This window comes from Nicotiana tomentosiformis, chromosome 4 (genome assembly GCF_000390325.3).
Source record: "Nicotiana tomentosiformis chromosome 4, ASM39032v3, whole genome shotgun sequence".
Lineage (NCBI taxonomy): Eukaryota > Viridiplantae > Streptophyta > Magnoliopsida > Solanales > Solanaceae > Nicotiana > Nicotiana tomentosiformis.
The window spans coordinates 76666416-76691799 of record NC_090815.1 but is presented as its reverse complement, the minus strand read 5'-3'; the positions used below and the strand labels follow the sequence as shown (position 1 = coordinate 76691799).

At 39.7% G+C, this 25384-nt stretch overlaps 1 protein-coding gene and 1 long non-coding RNA gene across 2 annotated transcripts; both read left to right on the top strand.

The window, feature by feature from the left end:
* Positions 1-3335: 3335 nt before the first annotated feature.
* On the top strand, positions 3336-5553 carry LOC104120628 (uncharacterized). Its single transcript, XR_691699.4, has 2 exons — positions 3336-3585; positions 4409-5553. It is a non-coding gene; the product is annotated as an uncharacterized lncRNA (long non-coding RNA).
* Positions 5554-8332: 2779 nt separating this feature from the next.
* LOC138909978 (uncharacterized) lies at positions 8333-10903 on the top strand. The gene is made up of 3 exons (XM_070201195.1): positions 8333-8579; positions 9366-9912; positions 10285-10903. The coding sequence occupies exons 1-3, from the start codon at positions 8333-8335 to the stop codon at positions 10901-10903; spliced, it is 1413 nt and encodes a 470-aa protein (XP_070057296.1).
* The last annotated feature ends 14481 nt before the right edge of the window (positions 10904-25384 follow it).

Here is a 25384-nt window from a genome sequence, read left to right as displayed (position 1 = left end):
CGTTTGTCATTTTGCATCACTCTGTTCTTAGTTCTTTTCTGTTGGTTCAAGTGACATGACATGCATACGAATGTTTTTTCCTGATCTTAGAAAATTAATTTAGTCTTGAATTGGATAAGTCAAATAAAAATACTTTTGAGGATGAACACAGAATTGAAACACTTTAAAAATAAGCATGAGTCGGATTTACATGGAACCAAGGGGTGATACCCATGGAGGTTTAAGATCTCTACCTCCAAAGTATTGTGAAGATGAGGCTTAAGAATATTGAATGACTTGAAACTTGGTCAAAATTTTGTCACAAATGGATGACAAGTATTTTTCAAAATAAGATGCAATCCAGACAATTTGAAATGGATTTGTTAGTGCTGAAATACATTCTCCCACACCAAGAGGGAAAATTTTCCCAAATTGACAAGGTTCATTCACTGTGAAGAAAGTATTGCGCATGCAACTTTACACTGGACAAGACCAAGAAGGCGAACATGTCCATCAATGTTGTAATTGTGAATAAACATTATGGTTGGCGTTCTTGAGGCTGGGAATCCCTTTTTCTTCTATCCAAACACTTTACATCCTTCGTCACCCCTTTTGAGCATGTGTCATTTGTATTGACCTCCCTCTCTTGGAATGAAACTTAGAGTCAAACCCCTCAAGTACCCCTCAGGAATCAGGGCGTTAAGTCCAAAATGCATGTCATGATCACTATGACTGGCTACCACACTCAGAGGAGCCCCCTCTTTCCTTTCTTTCCCATAAAAGGAGCATCTCTTGTTAATAATCACTTCCTTGTATTTGTGCATATCTTTGTTTTTTTACTTTTTTGTCTTTGAGTCGATCCTCATCAAAACAAGCAAGAAAGGATTTCAAAATCTACTACCAGCTTTTTAGTCGCACAAAGCAAATTTTGGCCAGAACATTCAAGATAACACTGTCTAGGGAGCAACATGCACTCAATTGCTACAGTCAATATTTTTTGAGGATTCAAGCAACATAAAGGTTTCCCCAAAAAATTCTCATGTCAGCCTACTTGTCAAAAGCAAGCAAACTTCCCCTGTAATACTGAACAAAGACTATGAAGTGTGTACATCATGCAAAAGGCACATACCTAGTTGTGATTCTCTCTAAAAAATAAATTGCTCAAAAAGAAAAAAGTCATTCAAGATATCAAAAAAGGTCACCTAAGCAAAGATTTCCTTTTGGGATGAGGCTGATTGAGCCACAAGCACAAAAGGTACTGAGTGCAAAACAATCAAGATTGACACGGGGAAATAAATATATCTTTAAAGTAACAACAGAGTCTCCCAGCAGTGTAGCCAACTACCAATACAGTTGGTCTTCTAAAAGTGAATGGACACAAAGCCAAGCTGCCAAAGATATCAAGGCCACAAACCGACCACCACTTTTGAAACTCACAAAATTTTTTTTTGTTTGAAATAGAAACAAAGCAGTGTAAGGAAAGTGACTCACAAAGAAAAAAATGGAAAAAAAGAGAGATGAAAAATGAAAAACAAAAAGATGAAAAGAGCCGCTGAAGGGAAGTTTCTCAAGCCTTTGTCTTTATTTGTCTTTCTAGTATCCATAAATCATGTCATTATTCTTCACATTTTCCTTCTAAGGTAATACATCCTAGTTCGAGACTTGCTCCTCCTAAGGTAACATTTTTTCCTAGTTTGAGACTCTTTCTCCTAAGATAAGAAGACCTAGTCTGATCAATTTTCTCCTAGGATAGAAGTCTTAGTCTAATGAATGTTTCTCCTAAGATAAAATTCTTAGCTGATGAATCTTTCTCTTAAAATAAAAGGCCTTAGTCTGATGAATCTTTCTCCTAGGATAGAAGTCTTAGTCTGATGAATCTTTCTCCTAGGATAACAGTCTTAATCTGATGAATATTTATTTTGATATAAAAAGCTCTAGTTTGATGAATGTTCTCCTAGGATAAGAAATTTTAGTCTGATGAATCTTACTCCTAAGATAAAAAGACCTAGTCTGATGAATTTTCTCCTAAGATCAAAATCTTAGTCTGATGAATTTTATCCTAGGATAGAAGTCTTAGTCTAATGAATCTTTATCCTAAGAGAAAGTTCTTAGTCTGATGAATATTTTTTCTAAGATAAAACGCCCTAGGGTACACCACTCCCCAGTTGTGTTTTTCTTTTGACATAGAGCGTACCATTCCCTAATCTTATTTTTAAAGGGTACACCACTCCGTGTTTGCATTTTTCAACATAGAGTACACCAATCTCTAGTTGTGTTTTCTTTTTGACATAGGGTATACCATTCCCTTGTCGCATATTAGTATAATTTACGACATCCATGATTGCATTTACCAATATGAGGTACCACATTCCTTAGTTGTTTTTCTTTTGACATAGGGTATACCATTCCCTACTCGTATTTTAAAGGGTACACCACTCCCTGATGCTTTTTTTGCTCTTAATAAAAAAAACTAGTTTACAGTTTTTCACAAAATATTCATAGTGCAAACTGGGATAGAAAAATTTTATTCGTTTTGTTGTCTGTGATGTCTTGTAGGTTTCTCCGCAGAACATAGGTTTGATGTTTAAGAATGAAGTTCCAAAATATGATCGAAATAGAAGATTATTCGAGCACAAAGACAGTTGGGTCAAACTTTGACGTGATGCACACATCGACTAGCATCTCAAAATCCATATTCTCACCTTCTGACTAAGAAACAAGCATCCAAGACTCAATCCAAGTCTCAATTCAAGCTCAATCTTCAAGAATCAATCTCCAAGCTCAAAGCACCCACCGTCCAATGCAGGTCAACAAGCCTCAAATTCAGGGCTCCCACCTTCAAATGCGAGCTTCAGATTCAAGGTCCCCACCTTCCAATGCGTGTTTACGAGATCTCATGTGAAGATACAAGACACAAGTCACAAAGAGTAGATAGGATCTTGTATTTTCCTTTTCTTTAATGCAATTTTCTTTTCATTTTGATGTAATAAATAGGACCGCGGACCGGAGCCTCGACGGAACCTCACTCGGCTCTCTAATTCATTATTCCATCACTCTACTTGAACTACCCGTGACTTGATTCCCTTATAACACGGGATATGAAGACTGTCTAAAACCAAGACTCGGTCACATCCTTTCTTTTGTCTTTTCCTTTTTGAATAACAGTTTGGTAAAACATTAATCACTCTTTTTAATTTCTTTGCTTGAAAACTTTTCATGTTTTTAAGCAAAGAGGGGCATGTTGTGAGCACCTAATATTTTAACATACTTGAGTTTTTCACCATTTTTTTAATATTAATATTTTCTATTCCCTTGTCCCATCACTATCTTTCAACCTTAGACTAGCCATAAATCACTCTTTTTACCACCAAGCTCTACCCTTTAGCCATAGAAGTTTTCATAAACTTCGGCTTCAACTGGAAGACCATCTTTTATTTCCAAGAGTGTTTTCATACAAGAGAGCTCTTTTTCAACATGGGTTTTACGGGAAACGGGGACGAGTTTGAGAGTTTTCGTTGAGGTCACCGGCTTGGCTAAGCTTCCGTCCTAGGTCTGGTTCATCATACTACTACGGTTGTAACGAAAGAAGCTTTTTCTGCAATAAAGGTCCAATCTTTTTAACACTTTTTGTACATTTCATTTCCTTTTAACTTTGATATGTGATTTGGTGTATGAATTTAATGTTATGTATAATTATTAATCAGTGTGTTTTGTTTGATGATATTATCTATTTCTCACTTTCTTTTAATTAGTTAATGCAAGATTTTATTTTGATTTTTTAGTATACATTTTCTATTTGAATGGAACTCGTTCAATTTGCATTTGAATTTGCAATGTTTCATCTCTTATTAGATTAGTTCTTCGTAATACTAGTTAATTTATTTGATGGGCTTTTAGTAAGTGATAAAATTCCCTATCAAATTAAAAGACAAATTATCTATTTGATTGATTGTTTAGTATTTTTGTTTGTGAGTTTATTAATTTATATTTGAGTTAGATTGGAGTGAATCTGTTTTTGAGTTTAGTATGATATTATCCATGTACTGACAGAATGGAAAAGCTTGGTTGATGACTGATATGGCCTTGACATGAAATAAGAAAATGGGCCGTAAAATTTTATGGTTAAAACAGAAAATTATTATCAGGCCCAATGAAATAAAGTAGTTGGCCACTTTGTTACATAAACAAACGTTGTAATATAAATAATTAACTTTAGAGTTTAGATAATTTGATGTATTTTAAATGCTAGCCCAAGTTTAATTGTTATATATTAGTGAAGTAAAATTTAATATTATATTCTTGCCTCTCGAATAGAAAGGATGATGGTCGGTTTGTGATAAGCTACTTTTTAAAAGAAAAAAATTTAAATAATAATAAGGATTGACTCAGTCCATTATAACGTGTCATTTGTTTTGAATTATGGATAAAGGTTTGAGGTGGTCGGTTTGTGGTTAGCTGACAACAGTAAATCGAAGAGAAAAATGCCAATAAATATTGAAGGCGTTACAAGTGCTCACGAGACTCAGGTTTAGACGGTTCAACAAGAATCTGTTGCGGTCGAGGAAAATAGGATGCTGATAAAAGCAAATGGATGAAATTTTCCGAGCATGGGCTGATGGCAAAGAACCACCCTCGTTTATTCCTGATTTCTCAGAGGTCACACCCATCTTGACGACCGCCACTCAGGTCTCGTTGTCTGATCCATCTTGTCCACCTGGAGTTAGTTCTTATTTCAACTACATAAATAGGGTTGGGACTTATGCTGTGCACCCCAATGTGTGCCATTAAGAATGAATCAAGCAACTACTAGTGTTAGCCCTGCCAATACCATCCCGCAACCAATAATGATATATAGGAAGAATCATGAGCCACAGTTTGCTACCTAGCAAGAACAGTGCCACTCACCTGAGTACCACTCGTACCTATTTGATCTTCCTGCAGAGATTGAGAAGCATGCCCGAAAGATGGCACAAGAAGAAATAGCCCAAAAATGAAAAGATTGGAACAACGAATAAAAAACATACAAAGGTTGGTAGGTCAAAAGAGTATTGCCTTCAAGGATCTATGTATGTTTCCCGATGTCCGTTTGCTACCTATTTTTAAGGCCCCCAAGTTTGAAAAGTATGATGGGCATGGTGACCCCATAGCTCACATGAAAAGGTATTTCAATAAAAAGCGTGGAAGGAAAGGAAAAAATTGAAATACAAAAATATTTTTCTTATTTTACATATTATTATCTTGATTGAGTGATTGTGAGGATTAAATCACGAAGGGTGATGCCGTACACTTGATTGCCTTAATAACATTTATCATATCATGCGAGGAAGAGAATAAAAGCACGAAGGGTGATGCCGTGCCATTTAATTTATCATATCATATGGTGAGGATGAGAGAAACATCACGAAGGGTGATGCCGTGCCATTATATTTATTATATCGCATGGTGAGAATGAGAGTAAAAGCATGAAGAGTGATTCCGTATCATTTGATGATTTCATTGCTTTACTTGATTTTACGGATTTTTGAATTTATTTGGCAGCATCGTTGTTTATTTTAGAAAGAGGCTACTTGGTGATCTTGTACTTACTGTTCTGATCTTACTCCCCTTTTACATGTTCCCTCCTCGTTATTATTCTAAATGTGTCATGACCCAAAATTCCAACCCGTCGTGATGATGCCTAACATATTTGTTAAAATCTCAATGTAACGAAATATTGCTAATACAAGATAAATCCCTCAGAATCTGGTAAATACGGAGTCATGATATCTACAACGAAATACAAGTCTGAAAACTATATAACAATACTGTCCGAACTAGAAACAACAGTACATAAGAAAAGACAAGGCAAGACTGCGAGCGAAAAATGCAGCTCCATCTCATCACTCGATACTCAGCTCAAGAAGCAAAACTGCTACTGATAACTGGTACCAGCATCTGGATCTGCACATTTAAGTGCAGAGTGTAGTATGAGCACAACTAACCCAATATACTCAATAAGTATCGTAGCCAACCTCGGCGAGGTAAAAGAGGCAAGAATTATAAATGATACCTACTAAAACCTGTATAGTTTATCAATTTAACAAGTACAAAACAATGATATAATCAGGTCATAAAGCACAGAAAGAAACCTTTGTGTGTGTGCGCGCAATTACTCAAGTTCTCTGTTCAGCAAATGATACAGCATATAAAGATAATATAAAGATGATGTGCAAGTAAATCGGGTAATTGACCATGGAACTTGAAAGTGGGGATGAAATGCAAATCCAGACATAACATTGGCTAGACTTTCCTCAACCTTCCCATATTTGTTCCAAACCACTGATAAGTTTTCCTCAATATCCGTGTGTACACCATCAAGAGAGAAACATGAGAGAGTGAACCTAGGGAGATGGATCCATATCTACACGCAAGTATGTCCAATTCAATGTGCTACCAGCCCGACGTGGTTACATGCTCAATATCATAATCCGCCTGGCATGGTCACAGGCTCAATATAACGGATCCGCCCGGCGTGGCCACAAGCTGTATCACAATTCGCCTGATGTGGTCACATGCATAAAAACATAATCCGCATGGCGTGGTCAGACGCATAACAACACAATTCCCCTGGCGTGGTCACATGCATAACAACATAATCCGCCCAGCGTAGTCACATGCATAACATCACAATTCGCCCGACATGGTCACTGGCATCCAGTCCAATCGTATCACACATAAGCAAATAAACAAGAACACATATATATGATGAATGAATAACAAATCTCATGCTCCTGGACTGATATAAATTACATGTTAAAGTGTAGACATGTGCAAAGTATGTTATCATAGCCCTAATCGGCAATTTCATCACCGAAGTGTAGGTATATGTGTGTGTGTGTGTATATATATATATATATATATATATATATATATATATATATATATATATGTGTGTGTGTGTGTGTGTGTGTGTGTTTTTGTTTCCAGATTCTTTAATTAGTTCTACAGGGACGTAGAGTAATATAAACTGGAAAACAAAAAATCAAGTGGCGAAGAAAAACAACCATAGGGTATCGTATATTTTGGCAAGCAATTGGAAAAAGATATTTAAAACTTATTACCAGCAGTGTAAATGTTGTGAATCCATTTGACAATCCTGCTGACAAGGAGGATGCCACGACTGGCAGACAGGCACGTTAAAGTAGCTGATTGTTATTGTTCTCATCACGTAGCGAAATGTGATACTTTGGTGTCTATTTACCCTTAAAATGAATAACAATTGAATTTATATGCTATTTTTAAGGATACGTGAATTAATTCAGTACAAGTGATCAATAACGTTAGATAAGCGAATTAAAAATAAAATAAATAACCAAACCAATTGCGATGTTAAGTCCGAGCTCGGACCTGAGCTTAGTGATTGTTCTGCCCTCGATCCGGAGCCAAATACTTATGAAGAACTATGAGCAAAAATAAGAACTTTTAATAACTTAGAAGAAGAGAAAACAAGTTTATATTACCTTGATATACGTGTTACAATGTGCCTATTGAATAAAAATCATCTCTTTTATATAGTAGGAGAGTATCATCCCTAGTACAATTCTAATAAAGGTAAAAATTCTCTTTTTCGTTAATCAATGATCTGCTGCCGGTACGGGCCGAGATCCGCACCGTGATATCCGGTTAGGCGCGGATATCATGTACCTTCGTTAGTCATGTGCAACCGTTTGGTAATGCTTTTTCGAGGTCTTGGAGCTTGAACCAGATCCGGGGGGAGTGGTCTCGATGGCTCTAGTGGTAGGCGCTTCGTTCGGACCTCATCACGAGAGGTTCCTAGCTTCGATTCCGATTCCATGTAGTTATGCCCTTGCTTCGTTTGCCCCACCGGGAAATCGGGGTGCGTATTAGCCTCGATTTTACCCGTATACAGATAGTCCCCTCGTTTCTCAAAGAGTAGGTTTGCCGAAACGATGGGAAATGACAGACGTTATCTAGTTCCTTCTTCCGTATGTTACAACCGAAACGACGAAAAAGTTGAAACATCCCATCAGTCGTGTCGTTATGACTTCGGACACGTGTCAACCATAGGCTGGTTGTCTCCGAATGCGAAGAGTCTTGTACCTCCCCTATAAAAGCTTCCACCCTTTGCTCTTTTTCCACTTTTCGTTCAAACTTCCACCTTCGAATTTCCTAGTTATCACCAACTTCTTTCAAACCTTCATACCTCCCTCTTTGATCTTCAAATCTTCATAATTGTTCTTAGGTTCTTATCCAGATTTTCTTCAAATCTTCATACTCTATTCTTCAGCCTTCAAATTTGTTCCTTCAAACCTTCATATTTTTTCTTTAAATTTTCAAACTTTATCAGATAGCAATGGTTAAAACTTCCAAATCAGTTCCTCAACAGGATGCCTCTTTATCTTTCCACCCGGCCACGAATGCCGAGGTGACTGCTTCTGAGGCAGCTATTCCCAAAGCAGCCGCTCCCGAGGTGGCTGCTCCCGAGGTATCTGCTCCTGAGCCTCCCAAGAAAAGCTTTATACCCGGGGTTGTTCAATTGTGGACGACTCCAAAGTCGAGAAACCCTCAGCCAAACAGGACCGTGGTGAAGGAGCATCGAGGTATATATGCTCTGTTACCGAAGATGTCCTTTCTGTGTTCCGAGAGGACTGTAACTGGGAAGGCAAGAACGTAATAGTCCCCAAGCCTGAGGATGCCATTACTACTCACGTGGAGGGGTATTTAAGTATTTACCCTTACCCCTTCACACTAGGCCTGGTACACCCAATCGTTTTGGACTTTTGTTAGAGATACGAGGTGTGCCTTGGGCAAATCCACCCGTCTGTTTGGAGGATAGTGATCGTTTTACGTTATTTTATGATTAACACCGAGTCTCGTTGGTTCACCCTCGACCACCTGCTCCGTCTATATAGTCTCCAAATTTTTTGAGGGGGATTAATCAACCTCACTCGCGGGCCAGCAAGGCCCCCTTTTTTAGTATTGATAAAGATCGAGACCGAGGCTGGCAGGGGCGCTTCGTTCGGGTGAAGACTGAAGACTTGATCCCTCCCGAATTCATGCCATTCCCCGAGAAGTGAAATGTATCTCGTAAGTGAAACCTTTCCTTAAGTGTCAATTTTTCTTCATTTCCATTCTCATCATTCGTATTTGTGGTTGTGCAGGTGTTTCCCGGGTTCCAAATACGGTCCCCCGGGTTCCAAATGCGGTCCCCCATCTCAAGGAGTGGATTGAAGGCATCTGCAAGTGGATGTCATACTTCAAGCACTCATGGCACAAGCTTTCGAAGGGCCGATGGGAGTCCTGTTCTCATAGTAAGGTTCTCCTTTGAATAGCTACTACCGTGATCTTAACTCACATCATACTGGCCTTTCTTCTTTCTTTTATAGGTTTTCCTAAGACCATCGAACTTAGGCCTTTGGAAGGGGATGAGGATGCATCCCTACTCATTGACTCCTCCGTTACAGGACAGTTCGGGGCTGCCGCAGGGGAAAAGAAGAAGAGGAAAAGAAAGTCTTCGGGCTTCCTGGGTTCCGAGGTGAAGCCAAAGAAGAGGGTGGCGTGTAAGCCTAAGAAGAGCACCAATTCCCGGGTACTAGATTCAGACTCTCTTCTCCGAATCAGGGATGAGTTTGAAGAAAACAACATTTTTATTGCCCACGGATCGACTCCTTCCGAGGAGCGGGCGACAACCGAGGAGAAGAACTGTGAGGTCGAGCCCCTCCCAGTCCGAGATTCCGAAGTTGAGATGGAGATCGTGACCTCTCAAGAAACTGCTCCTGCCTTGAAGGAGGCTGCCGGTGTGATTAACATCTTTGAGACGCCCTCCTACACCGATTCTATGCTCGATGAGGCCCAAGCGGGAAAAGAGAAATCAAGTGAAGGGGATCAAGGTGCAGATGACCCCCTCCGCTCCTTCTTTGATGGCGTGGACATGTCAATTCGGATGATTTTACCAGACTAGGCTACTTGGAGGTCTCGAAGAAGGATGTACCTTCGAAAGCTGGCGGGCCGAGTTCGAGCCCAAAATTAGTTAATGAGTTTCCCGCTCCGAGTGTGGACCCCGGTCGTAAGAGATCGATTATTCTTACTGTCCCAGAGAATGCTTAGGTCCTATCCACTCCCGTGAGCGTAGCCAGCCTACCTTCGATGCCTGGTGACCGAGGAGGACTAACAAAAATGAACGAGGTGGATGTGTCGTGTCTTTTCAATGAGGCGGAACAGGCACTAAACCGGGTAAGGCATCATTACATCATCTTGAATTTTACTTAGGTTTTGATATCTCTCACGACTTTCGTTGTTTTGCAGGCCTCGGTACTTCACCATGAGAGCTTCATCCGGTACCGTACTGAGGTCAATCAGCTCGAGTTCGAGCTCAAGGAGCAGGCTCGAAAGAAGGACCGTCAAGGACCTTCAGGCCGAGCTGGATAGGGCTCAGAAGGAAGCTTTGACCCTAAGGCGGGAACATGCCGATCTGGTCAAAGAGGTAAAGGTATTTGAAGTTAGAAACGAGGAACTAGTCATAATGGCTAATGATAAAACCTCGCAGGTCCAACAGAAGATCGACCAGATAGACCAACTCCGAATGGAGATGAATGAGATCCAAGCCATAGCTGATGGGTGGAAGAGCGAAATGGATCTGCTGGCTACGGAGAAAGAAACTGCCCAGTCAAAGCTGTCATCGGTAGAGGTTCAACTTCGAGTGGCGAAGGAGAAAGATGGCAAGCGGTCCCCACTAAATGATGGTCTTCGAGCACAACTGAGCTCGGTTGTTGCACAGCGGGACGCTCTCGGTAGAGAGTACGAGGTAATGAAGTCCAAGTTGGAGACAATCTTTGTCGATGCCGAGGAGATGGTGGCCCAATACAAGGCCGATGTCGAAGCAGCTGAGGCCCGCCTGAAGACCAATGCCGAATATATTAGGTGATTGTCTCGAAGGGAGACCCTCGAAGAGATTCACGCCCGAGGCTTCGACCTGTCGCCCTAGATCGAGGAAGCAATAAAGCTTGAGGCCGTGGAGAAGAAAATTTCCGAGCCTGAAGGTGCTGAAGGCTCTGACGGTTCTGGCGACGAGTCGAGCCTCGGTGAAGATCAACCATGAATGCCTTAGAACTTTTTTAGTTTGTCTTGTGTATGTGTTTTGTTTATTTTGAGGCCGTTTTTGTTGGGCCTTTATAAATACATTCCGGAATATATAAAAATTCCCTTCCTGGCAATTTCGAATCTCTACTTTTTTAGCATCTTTTCATAATTTCTAATTCTAATGCCTTAGCTTAGAATCAAATGTAGTAATAAGTCATTCATTTTTCATAGGTACGAACAAAGCCTGACTTCGATGCAGCTTTATTTGCTCGAGGCTTCGAAAACTCGTGTGTAACCGAAAGTTTTCCCAAGATGCCTAAATAATTTTAGACGATGTTTCTGTCGAGGGTAACCTTTTAGCAGGTTTTGAATTTTTATAAAGGCCTTATGTTCTGATTACGAGCTTCGGACGCCTCCGAGCCATTTTTAGGGTGGCCGTAGCCTTTTGTGTTTAGGCACTACCTAATAGGTTTTGTGCCTCAGGGATTTGGTAACTCGAGTTGCCCGAACTCTTTTCGGACGACAGTCCCCCTGTAGTGGTAGACTTTGGGCTTGATAGTCCCCGAATAGGGGTATCCCTTGGGCTCGAGAGTCACTGAATAGGGGTATCCCTTAGGCTCGAGAGTCCCCGAACGGGGGTAGCCGCTGAGCCCTTAGCATCAATGTTTTACGAGGCAAAAATGCGTAATAGCAAGGTGGAAACTTTCTTTCATTTCTGTGTGTAAAGTACATGATCGAAAGCATGTAAAAGCTTGTATCATGGCTAAGGTGTCCTATGTGGGTATGATTCACTTGACCATTTGGCCCTTACAATAAATCCTAACCACCGAGCCTAAGTTATTCAAGTGCAAAGTTTCCTTCTTTCCTTGCTAAGAACCTTAATCTGAGGGTGATCCCCCCCCTCCCGTATTCGAGGTCGATCTTGAGAGGGCTAGGATATTGTTGATGCGCCCATAGACTTCGGTTAAAGATCGGCCTTCGAATCTAAGTTAGCACGATTTACTGTTGCCTCGTTAAAAACCTTGCCGAAAACCCTATTTGGGATAAAGCCGGTTCAAGGGAAAAAGAGTGCAACACGTGCGTTCAGACCTAATAGTCACTTTGTCCCTTGGCTGTTGCCTGCAAGTGTTAGTCCGATTCATAATATTATAAAAAAGTAAATGAGATCGTACCGTAGCAGTAGTACTGCTTTAAGTGCATCACGTTCCAGTTGTTCGGTAGTTGTGCACTATTTACTGCTTCGAGTTTGTACGAGCCTTTGCTGGTAATTCCAATGACTCGATATGGTCCTTCCCAATTCGGTCCTAGCTTCCCCTCATTCGGGTTCAGGGTATGTAGTGTCACTTTCTTTATCACCAAATCCCCGATCTTGAAGTGTTGGAGGTTAGCTCTTCGGTTATATTTTCTTTCTATCCGCTGTTTCTAGGCGGTCGACCAGACTAGGGCGGCCTCACGTCTTTCATCCAATAGTTCCAGGCTCGTGCTCATGGCCTCACCGTTCGTTTCTTCGGTCGCATCTTGGAACCTGAGGCTCGGTTCTCCCACTTCGACTTGTATTAAAGCTTTGGCACCATAAATTAATGAAAATGGGGTGGCCCATAGGACCTCGGGCAAGATTTCTTTCCACTTTCCTTTGGCATCGGTCAACCACCTTTTTACATTTTGAAGTATGGCCTTGTTCGTTGATTCCGCTTGTCCGTTCCCACAAGGGTGATAGGGTGTTGATAAGATATTTTTAGTCTTGTGATCTTCGAAAAATTTGTTTACTTTGATGCCGATGAATTGCTTCCCATTAACACACACGATCTCGGTCGGTATTCCCAATCGGCATATTATGTGATCCCAAATTAAGTCAATGACTTCTTTTTCCCTGACTTTCTCGAATGCTTGAGCTTTGACCCATTTATAAAATTAATCGGTCATAAATAGTATGAATTGAGCCTTACCAGGTGCCCACGGCAGGGGTCCGACGATGTCTATTCCCCATTTCATGAACGACCATGGGGACAAGACTGAATGTAGTAGCTCTCCGGGTTGATGGATCATCGAAGCGTGTCTCTGATAGTCGTCGCACCTTCGTATGAAATCCTTCACATCTTTCTCCATGTCGATCCAGTAATAGCCGGCCCTGATTATTTTCCGAACTAAAGACCCCGAATGGTTTCCGCAATTGCCTTCGTGAACTTATCTCAAGACATATTCGGTATCTCCCGGCCCCAAGCATATAGCCAGTGGGCCGTCGAATGTTCTTCTGAATAGAGTCCCCTCGGACAACCTAAACCTGGCAGCCTTCGTACGCAGAGCTCTCGATTCTTTAGGATCCGAGGGCAATTTTCCAGTCTTTAAGTAATCTATGTACTTGTTCCTCCAATCCCAATTTAAACTCGTGGAGTTTACTTCGACGTTACCTTCTTCTACTACTGATTTCATGAGTTGTACTATTGTCCCCCAGCTAAATCATCGTCATCAACCGAGGACCCCAAGTTGGCCAGAGGATTGGCCTCGCTGTTATGATTTGGGGCACGTGTTTTAGGGTCCATTCCTTGAATTGATTCAGCGTTACCTGTAACTTGTATAGATACCTTTGCATTCGCTCTTCTTTTACTTCGAACGTCCCATTGACTTGATTTACCACAAGGAGGGAATCACACTTAGCTTCGACCACCTTAGCCCCAAGGCTTTTAGCCAATACGAGACCTGCAATCATGGCCTCATACTCAGCCTCATTGTTAGTCAATTTCACAGTTCTGATAGACTGCCTAACTATGTTGCCCGTAGGTAGTTTCAGCATGATGACTAGCCCGGACCCCTTTGCGTTCAAAGCACCGTCCGTAAAGAGGGTCCAAACTCTCGAGATAATTCCCGAGGTTAGTAGTAATTCCCTTTTGACTTCAGGTATTAAGGTCGGTGTAAAGTCATCTTTGCCAAAATTTGTGATTTGATGGCGGTTCGGGGTCGATACTCAATATCCTACCCGGTAATTTTGACTGCCCATTTGGCCAACCGGCTCGAGAGCTCGGGTTTGTGCATGATGCTCCTCAGTGGGTAAGAGGTTACGACATATATGGAGTGGCATTGAAAGTATGGTTTTAACTTTCTGGAGGCACTTAGCAAAGCGAGCGCCAATTTTTCCAGGTGAGGATACCTTGTTTCGGCCTCGCCTAGAGTTCTACTAACATAGTAAATAGGAAATTGCGTACCTTCCTCTTCCCAAACTAAGTCTCCACTTACCACCACGTAAAGGTACAACTGCTCATCCGCCTTCAGAGTATAAAGCAGGGGTGGACTCGAAAGGTACCGTTTGAGTTCTTCCAAAGCTTGTTGGCATTCCGAGGTCCAAGAAAAATTTTTCTTCTTCTTCAATAGTGAGAAGGATCGATGGCTTTTATCTGAGGACCTCTATATGAACTGGACTAGGGCGGCTATACGCCCGACTAGCCTCTGAACGGCCTTGACACTGTCCACCACGGTGATGTCTTTTATAACTTTGATTTTATCGGGATTGATCTTGATCCCTCGGTTGGACACCATGAACCCGAGGAATTTTCCGAATCTGACCCCGAATGCGCCTTTTTTCGGGTTCAGCTTCATATTGTATCTCTTTAATATATCGAAGGTTTCCTGGAAATGTTTCAAATGGTCCTCTGCTCGTAGGGACTTGACTGACATATCGTCAATATAAACCTCCATTGATTTTCCTATATGTTCTTCGAACATCCGATTTACTAGGTGTTGATAAGTAGCTCCAGTGTTTTTTTAACCCGAATGGCATTACATTGTAACAATAGGTGCCAAATTTAGTGATAAAAGAAGTTTTTTCTTGATTGCCTGGGTCCATACGAATTTGGTTGTACCCGGAATAGGCGTCAAGAAAGTTGAGTATCTCGTGACCGGCTATAGCATCGATCATGTGATCGATGTTAGGTAAAGGAAAAGAGTTCTTAGGGCATGCCTTGTTCAAGTCTTTGTAATCTATGCACATTCTTAATTTATTCCCTTTTTAGGCACTACAACTACGTTAGCTAACCGGTCCGGGTATTTAACTTCCAGAATAGAACCTATTTTAAGGAGTTTAGATACCTCGTCTTTGATGAATGCATGCTTGACTTCGGACTGATGCCTCCTCTTCTGTTTAACCAGGTGGAACTTCGGATCTAAACTCAACTTATGAGTGGTTATCTCCGGTGGGATCCCTGTCATATCAAGATGGGACCAAGCGAAACAATCTATGTTAGCTATAAGGAATTCAATGAGTTTTTTTCTAAGCTCGGGAGTTAACCCCGTGCCCAGGTATACCTTCCGATCGAGTAAGTGTTCGATCAATATGACTTGCTACAGCTCCTCGACCGTTGATTTAGAGGCATCGAAACCATCAGGGGCGATGAACGACCTAGGGACTCCGTAATCATCATCCTCATCTACTCCCTGCTCCTCCGGTTTGGTCGGGGCCGGTATCAGTGATTGCCATTTAGTTTATTCTTTCCTAATCGGCTTCGTGTTCTTTGATGTCGAGAGCACGGGCATCGGGATCACCTCGTCGACTGCGAATATTTTTTTTTCGACCGGCTGCTCCCTGTAAACTGTCTTGATTCCTCCCGGTGTGTGGAACTTCAGTGCCTGGTGTAATGTCGAGGGTACTGCCCTCATGTTGTGAATCCAAGACCTTTAGAATAAGGCTTTATACCGCATATCCCCTTCGATCACGTAGAATTTGGTATCCTCAATCGTCTCGGCTAGGGGTGTACAAATAAAATCGATAAACCATACCAAACCGATAATTCGAGTCAAATCGGGAAAAAAAACCCGATGTGGTTTGGTTTGATTTGGTTTGGTATTGGAAAATAAAACCCGACCATAATTGGTTTGGCTTAGTTTTAACTAAAAAAAGTCAAACCGAAACCAAACTAACCCGGTAGTACATTTATATAATCTTTAAAATTATTTTATACATATAAATATTTATTGAAATATAATTTATAAATATTTCTTAAACTTTTTCACAGTTTTATCTTTTAATGTATTATTTCAAGTTTAGACTTAACATTCTAGAATGGTAAATAAATTTTATAGCCCATAAATGTAGTAACTCAAACAAAGTTCAAATCAATACTAATGCTAACAAAAGAAATTCAATTCAATACTAGGAATGACGATAGTGTTCGATAATTATTTTAGTTTTATATTGGTTTATAATGAAATGCATAACTTAATTTATCTTTTTCTTTAGTGCTTAGTTATGTAATTAATATTAGTACTTATTTTAGCATGACCTATATAGTATTTTTAGATTATGTTAATTTTTATTATGGCTTATTAATTAGCAATATTTATTTTATGTAATTTTATTATTTTATCTTTGTTATTGAATATTTTAGTATTATGCTATGACTTATCTCATATTATTGAGTTAGTTTCTTGAAAAATACAATATATAGTTGTACTTTACTAGGACTTAATAAATATTTGGAGCACAAGTTACATATTTTATGCTACGAAGACTTTACCGGAAAAAAACCCGAAAAACCTGAGAAAAACCGAGATTGAAAAACTCGACTTTGTTGGTTTGGTTTGGTTTATAAATTTAAAAACTCGACACCATTGGTTTGGTTGGATAATTGAAAAATACGAACCAACCAGACCTATGTACACCCCTAGTCCCGACGGTATTTACTAGCAAAGTTATTTCTCCTTTGGTAGTTTTGCATGCCATGTTAAATCCGTTCAACACCCGGACTGCCGGCACTGTTTGATCTTGTAAATCCAAGTGCTCCACGACCCTCGATCTAATGATGTTGGCTGAGCTACCAGGGTCAATCAACACACGCTTAACTCGAGATTTATTTATAAGTACAGATATTACCAGTGCGTCATTATGCGGTTGTATGATGCCTTAGGCGTCCTCATCGTTGAACGAAATGGTTCCCTCCGGGATATAATCTCGGATTCACTTTTCCCTTGTGATGGACACTTTAGTGCGCTTTATCATCAGTCCTTAGGGGACATCGAACCCTCCAATGATCATATTGATGATGTGATGAGGTTCTTCTTACTCAGTCACTAACCCGGTAGTACATTTATATAATCTTTAAAATTATTTTATACATATAAATATTTATTGTAATGTAATTTATAAATATTTCTTAAACTTTTTTACAGTTTTATCTTTTAATGTATTATTTCAAATTTAGACTTAACATTCTAGAATGGTAAATAAATTTTATAGCCCATAAATGTAGTAACTCAAACAAAGTTCAAATCAATACTAATGCTAACAAAAGAAATTCAATTCAATACTAGGAATGACGATAGTGTTCGATAATTATTTTAGTTTTATATTGGTTTATAATGAAATGCATAACTTAATTTATCTTTTTCTTTAGTGCTTAGTTATGTAATTAATATTAGTACTTATTTTAGCATGACCTATATAGTATTTTTAGATTATGTTAATTTTTATTATGGCTTATTAATTAGCAATATTTATTTTATGTAATTTTATTATTTTATCTTTGTTATTGAATATTTTAGTATTATGCTATGACTTATCTCATATTATTGAGTTAGTTTCTTGAAAAATACAATATATAGTTGTACTTTACTAGGACTTAATAAATATTTGGAGTACAAGTTACATATTTTATGCTACGAAGACTTTACCGGAAAAAAACCCGAAAAACCTGAGAAAAACCGAGATTGAAAAACTCGACTTTGTTGGTTTGGTTTGGTTTATAAATTTAAAAACTCGACACCATTGGTTTGGTTGGATAATTGAAAAATACGAACCAACCAGACCTATGTACACCCCTAGTCCCGACGGTATTTACTGGCAAAGTTATTTCTCCTTTGGTAGTTTTGCATGCCATGTTAAATCCGTTCAACACCCGGACTGCCGGCACTGTTTGATCTTGTAAATCCAAGTGCTCCACGACCCTCGATCTAATGATGTTGGCTGAGCTACCAGGGTCAATCAACACACGCTTAACTCGAGATTTATTTATAAGTACATATATTACCAGTGCGTCATTATGCGGTTGTATGATGCCTTAGGCGTCCTCATCGTTGAACGAAATGGTTCCCTCCGGGATATAATCTCGGATTCACTTTTCCCTTGTGATGGACACTTTAGTGCGCTTTATCATCAGTCCTTAGGGGACATCGAACCCTCCAATGATCATATTGATGATGTGATGAGGTTCTTCTTACTCAGTCACTAACCCGGTAGTACATTTATATAATCTTTAAAATTATTTTATACATATAAATATTTATTGTAATATAATTTATAAATATTTCTTAAACTTTTTCACAGTTTTATCTTTTAATGTATTATTTCAAATTTAGACTTAACATTCTAGAATGGTAAATAAATTTTATAGCCCATAAATGTAGTAACTCAAACAAAGTTCAAATCAATACTAATGCTAACAAAAGAAATTCAATTCAATACTAGGAATGACGATAGTGTTCGATAATTATTTTAGTTTTATATTAGTTTATAATGAAATGCATAACTTAATTTATCTTTTTCTTTAGTGCTTAGTTATGTAATTAATATTAGTACTTATTTTAGCATGACCTATATAGTATTTTTAGATTATGTTAATTTTTATTATGGCTTATTAATTAGCAATATTTATTTTATGTAATTTTATTATTTTATCTTTGTTATTGAATATTTTAGTATTATGCTATGACTTATCTCATATTATTGAGTTAGTTTCTTGAAAAATACAATATATAGTTGTACTTTACTAGGACTTAATAAATATTTGGAGCACAAGTTACATATTTTATGCTACGAAGACTTTACCGGAAAAAAACCCGAAAAACCTGAGAAAAACCGAGATTGAAAAACTCGACTTTGTTGGTTTGGTTTGGTTTATAAATTTAAAAACTCGACACCATTGGTTTGGTTGGATAATTGAAAAATACGAACCAACCAGACCTATTTACACCCCTAGTCCCGACGGTATTTACTGGCAAAGTTATTTCTCCTTTGGTAGTTTTGCATGCCATGTTAAATCCGTTCAACACCCGGATTGCCGGCACTGTTTGATCTTGTAAATCCAAGTGCTCCACGACCCTCGATCTAATGATGTTGGCTGAGCTACCAGGGTCAATCAACACACGCTTAACTCGAGATTTATTTATAAGTACAGATATTACCAGTGCGTCATTATGCGGTTGTATGATGCCTTAGGCGTCCTCATCGTTGAACGAAATGGTTCCCTCCGGGATATAATCTCGGATTCACTTTTCCCTTGTGATGGACACTTTAGTGCGCTTTATCATCAGTCCTTAGGGGACATCGAACCCTCCAATGATCATATTGATGATGTGATGAGGTTCTTCTTACTCAGTCTATTTGTTTAAGTCCATGTTCCTGAAGTGATTTTTGGTTCGATCGCTCAGAAATTCCTGGAGATGCCCATTATTAAATAATCGGGCCACTTCTTCTCTTAATTGTCGGCAGTCCTCGGTCCTGTGGCCATGAGTTCCATGATACTTACATATCAATTTAGGGTCCCTCTAGGTAGGATCGGACTGCAGTGGGCGAGGCCACTTGGTCTATTTGATGCTCCCGATGGCAGATACGATGTTGGTTGCATCGACGTTGAAGTTATACTCTGATAATCTCGGAGCTTTCCTTCCCCCGAGTGGCCTGTCGAAACCATTTTTGCTCATCCGGCCTCAACTATTGGACCCCCGATCGCTTCTTCTTTCGTTCCTTGTAGAGTTGCGCCCGGACCCGTTTCCCTTTCGATCTGCACTATATGGTTGATACCGATCTCGGACCAGCCTTGATTCATGATCAACCACTCCCTTAGGTCTATCTTCAATTCTGATGAGATAAACGGACCCGGAAGGGGCTCCGAGATAATCAACCTCGACTTTTATTTTTGACTGGTACCTGTTGTGGACGTCGGCCCAAGTTACTACCGGGTATTCTACTAAGTTTTGTTTCAGATGCTGCGAAGCCAAAGAGCTTTGGGGGTTGAGTCCCTGAGTAAATGCCTGAACGACCCAATCATCCGCAACCGGAGGTAGGTCCATCCGTTCCATTTGAAACCTTGACACGAACTCCCTGAGCATCTCGTTATCCCTTTGCTTAACTTTGAAAAGGTCTGATTTTCTGGTCTCGACCTTGATGGCCCCGGCATGAGCTTTTACAAAAGCATCTACGAGCATAGCGAATGAATCAATGGAGTTTGGAGGCAAGTTATGGTACCATATCATAGATCCTTTTCACAGAGTTTCCCCAAACTTCTTTAATAGCACCGACTCGATTTCGTTGTCTTCCAAGTCGTTACCTTTGATGGCACATGTGTAAGAGGTCACATTCTCATTTGGATCGGTGGTTCCATTATATTTTGGAATATCGAGCATACGAAATCTCTTCGGGATTGGTTTAGGTGCCGCGCTCGGAGGGAAAGCCCTTTGGACAAACTTCTTGTAGTCCGGGCCTTTCAATATCGGAGGCGCTCCTGGGATTTGATCAACTCGGGAATTGTATGTTTCTATCTTCTTGTCATTTGCCTCAATTTTCTTTTCACCACATTTTACTCATTTTGTTAATGCATCTAGCATTTTCATTACTTCAGGGCTAACACCGAACTCAACTTCGCCCGATCTTTCGGTGATCTTCTCATTCTTCGGGTGTTTTCCCGGGGAGGTTCAGGCTCAACTCTGCTGGGGGCATGGCTTTGGTTTTGCATTTGCGCTATCACCGTCTACTGAACATGTAGCATTTCGAAGATCTATCGTAGATTGACCCCGTCGCCTTCGCCTTCGGGTGCTCCCTGAGCCGTTGGTCGGTCTCCTCCCCGAACGCTATTTTTGGGGTCAGTAGGAAGGTTGGTGTCAATGGCCACATGTGATTTAGCATCGACTGGGACTACGACTAGGACCCCGTTGGGATCAGCAGGGGGCACCTCATTTCTAGGCATTAGGTTGTTGTTTTCGCCATGATGGCCAGACCCATCCTCAACGTTCAAGTGAGCGGATTGGGAATTTGACATTTTTAAGCTGACATTAAATTGAGACCTTAAAGAACAAGTGTAAAATAGAGTGTGTTATGGAAATTTATATTAAATTATCATTATTATCCTTATCCCCACGGTGGGAGCCAAACTACTTACCCTTAAAAATAGATAACAATTAAATTTATACGCGGTTTTAAGGATACATGAATTAATTCAATACAAGTGATCAATAACGTTAGATAAGCGAATTAAAAATAAAATAAATAACCAAAGCAGTTTTGATGTTAAGTCCGAGCTAGGACCTGAGCTTAATGATTGTTCTACTCTCGTGTCATGACCCAAAATTCGCATGTCGTGATGGCGCCTATCTCAATACTAGGCAAGCCGATAACCTCAATAAATCACAATAATCCTTTAAATTTGAAAACATAATATTTCAATTTAATAAAAAATCCCACAATATTGTTATAAATACACTCCCAAAACCTGGTGTCACTGAGTTCATGAACATCTAAATTGACAACACATTCTGACTAATAAAAATATTATCTGAAAATATAAAACAATACAATAACTGAAAGGGAGAGAGAGTCAAGGTCTGCAGACGCCATGCAGCTACCTCGATAGTCTCCAACAGATAAATCCACAAATCTAGCAACCGCCGTATCCAGAAGTACCTGGATCTGCATACGAGGAGCAGAGTGTAGTATGAGTACAACCAACTCAATAAGTAACAAGACTAACCTTTGGGCTGAAAGTGGTGACGAGCTTCACAGGTACAGACCAATATACAAATAACAGTACAAAAATGTAGGCATGTTCTCAAGTTCAATAGTTAAACTCAGTACAAGTAAAATAGATAAACTCTGCATAATATGAGGAATATGACATCTCTATATCTACATGCCAAAATATATGTTGTACGTGATGTACCATAATGGAAACCTCGTGTACTCACACTCTCAGAATACTCAGTCACTCAGTACTGTGCAAGGCCAATCCAACCCAGGGAACTCCATCCCCAAATGTAAATAAATAAGGCAACACCATGCCTAGGGAACTCCATCCCAATATATATATGAATAAGGCAACTCCATGCCTAGGGAACTCCATCCCAAATATATATAGATAAGGCAACTTCATGCCTAGGGAACTCCATCCCAAATATAAAAAAACTGCGCTCACTGTGGGGGGTGCAGACTCCGGAGGGGCTCCTTCACCCCAAACGCTATAATAAGCCAGATCCAGGCATTGATAAATAAAGCATGTTGCGGCGTGCAACCAGATCCATAAGTATATCACTCAAAATCTTCAGTCTCTTGAGCTCTCAATGACATGAAAATCAACCTGACATGATGATATGATGTATCAATGAATGACAACAGAAGCTGAGATATGATATACAAATGATAAATGTGACTGAGTACAAAATTGTAAATCTAAACAAGTAATTCAATAGCAATAAGACCTCTGTAGGTCCCAAAATATCGGCACGTAGCCTAAACATGATCTTTAACATGAGTCTCAGCTCTATTTCCTCTAACACGTGGAGGATATGTGGATAATGACATGAATATTTGACTATGCAACTCCACGGAATCAATTAAGTCACAATTTTTATGGTGCACGCCTGCCACCTAGCATGTGCGTCACCTTCAAACAATTCATATAACACGAAATTCAGGGATTCATACCCTCAAAACCAAGTTTAGAAGTGATACTTACCTCAAACCGCATAATTCTTTATTCCAATATGCCCTTGCCTCGTGAATCGGCCTCCGACCGCCTCGAATCTAGTCATAATTAATTCGATATAGTCAACACAAATTATAGGAATCAATTCCATATGAAAATACTAATTTTCGAACTAAATCTAAAATTCAACTCAAAATCATAAGTAGGACCCGCATCTCGGATCCTGACAAAAGTTATAAAATATGAATGCACATTCAATCACGAGTCCAACCATATCAAATTTACCAAATTCCGACATCAACTCGACCTTCAAATTCTTAAATCTTAATTTTTAAATCCCTAGGCCCAAATCTTCGAATTTCACCTTAAAAACACTTAATCTAGTCGAAATACTCAATGATAATTCAATATTATTGACTAACATTGATCACAAGTGACTTACCTCAAGTTTTTTCGTGAATTCTCTCTGAAAAATCGCCTCAACCCGTGTTTGAAATGTCTAAAAATGAGAAAATCACGGACCCCTCTGTTTTTGTACACTGCCCAGAGGTTTCGCTTCTGCGGAAGTTTTAACTATATCTGCGGTCTCGCTGATGCGAGAAATCGTTCGCTTCTGCGGCTTCTTTGCTTTTGTGGACAAGAAGTCCGCTTCTGTGAGAAGCTATCCACTTCTGCGAAGCAGACAAGCCCCTCTAATTTCCGCTTCTGCGGTCGAGCCTTCGCAGGTGCGATCCGCTTCTGCGGTCCACCTGTCGGCTTCTGCGACCACTGCCCTCCTTATCCTAGGCCGCATCTGCGACCATTGTGTTGCATCTGCGACCATTGTGTCGCTTCTGCGGTCGTGCACCTGCGACCATTTCCATCGCAGGCGCGATTGCACCAGAACTGGAAAAAATTTCAGAATTATTCTAAGTCTAAATTTTGATCCGTTAACCATTCGAAACTCACTCGAGGCCCCCTGGACCACAATCAATTATACAAATAAGTCCCAAAATATCATACAAACTTATTCGAAGCCTCAAATCACATCAAACAACGCTAAAACCACGAGTCACACCCCAATTCAAGCTTAATGAAACTAAGAAATTCCAACTTCTACATTTGATGCCGAAACCTATCAAATCGATTTCTATTGACCTCAAATTTTGCACATAAGTCATAAATTATATAACGGACCTATAAAAATTTTTAGAACTAGATTCCGACCCCGATATCAAAAAATCAACTCCTCGGTCAACCTTCTAAACTTAAACTTCCTATTTTCGCCATTTCAAGCCTAATTTAACTATGAGCTTTCAAATAATTTTTCGGACACACTCCTAAGTCTAAAATCACCATACAGAGCTATTGGAATCATCAAAACTCTATTCCGAAGTCATTTATATATAAGTCAATATCCGGCCAACTATTTTAACTATTTCAACTTCTTGGCAGTAAGTGTTCCAAATTCATTCTGAAACCTCCCCGACAAGTCACATATTTATAATTGAACACAGGATAAGCAGTAAATGAAAAAATGGGGCTGTAATACTCAAAATGGCCGCCCAGATTGTTACACCTCGATCCGGAGCTAAATACTTATGAAGAACTATAAGCAAAAATAAGAACTTCTAATAACTTAGAAGTAGACAAAATAAGTTTATATTATCTTGATATGCGTGTTACAATGTGCCCATTCAATAAAAATCATCTCTTTTATATAGTAGTAGGGTTTCAACCCTAGTATAATTCTAAGAAAGTTAAAAATCTTCTTTTTCTTTAATCACTGATCTGATGTCGATACGGGCCGAGATCCGTGCCGTGATATCCGATTGGGCGTGGATATCACGGCCCATCATTAGTAGTGTGCAATCATTTGGTAATGCTTTTTCGAGGTCTTGGAGCTTGAACCGAATCCGTGGGGCGTGATCTCGATGGCTCCAGTGGTAGGCGCTTCGTTCGGGCCTCAGCACGAGAGGTTCCTAGCTTCGATTCCGATTCCATGTAGTTATGCCCTTGCTTCGTTTTCCCCACCGAAAAATTGGGGTGCTCATTAGTCTCGATTTTATCTGTATACAGTGTTCATTGCAGAGTTTTATGAACCATTGAGTCTTTAAATGTAAATTGAACCCAAAACCATTAGGCACGTCTGCCTAGGCGTCACGCACAAAAAATCTCATTTCTTTTGGTTATCTTTTCCCTATTGTAAATCTGAGTTCAGTAATTATAGAATACCATATCAATTTGAGTTGTGAATTTGTGAGTTGTTACAGTAAACATTGAATTACCCTTTTTACTGCTTGTGACCATTAAAATACACTAATCACATGCCCCATTGATCTCTTCCTTCTACGGTTCTACTTTCTGTCACAACCCGGAATCCCAACCTCGTGATCATGATGGTGTCTAATATCTACTTGCTAGGCAAGCCGACGTGGAACAGAAATTTAACTAATTTTTTATAATTTATAACAAGATATTAACAATGAAAACGATATAAGTATGAAGCATAGTAAAATAATGCCGAACAACAAAGTCTAAACATAACCCAAAAGCTGATGTCACGAGTACATGAGTATCTAGAGTGCTACAAACATGATTTGAACAAAATACACTGTTTTGAAACTCAATAAAATAGTAAAAAAAGGGAGGAAAGGGACAAGTAAAGC

Coding starts and splice junctions, on each gene's coding strand:
- LOC138909978 (XM_070201195.1), top strand. CDS start 8,333: ATGGTTAAAACTTCCAAATCAGTTCCTCAACAGGATGCCTCTTTATCT. Junction 8,580..9,365: donor CGTGGTGAAGGAGCATCGAG/GTATATATGCTC, acceptor TTTCTTTTATAG/GTTTTCCTAAGACCATCGAA. Junction 9,913..10,284: donor TTCTTTGATGGCGTGGACAT/GTCAATTCGGAT, acceptor GTTGTTTTGCAG/GCCTCGGTACTTCACCATGA.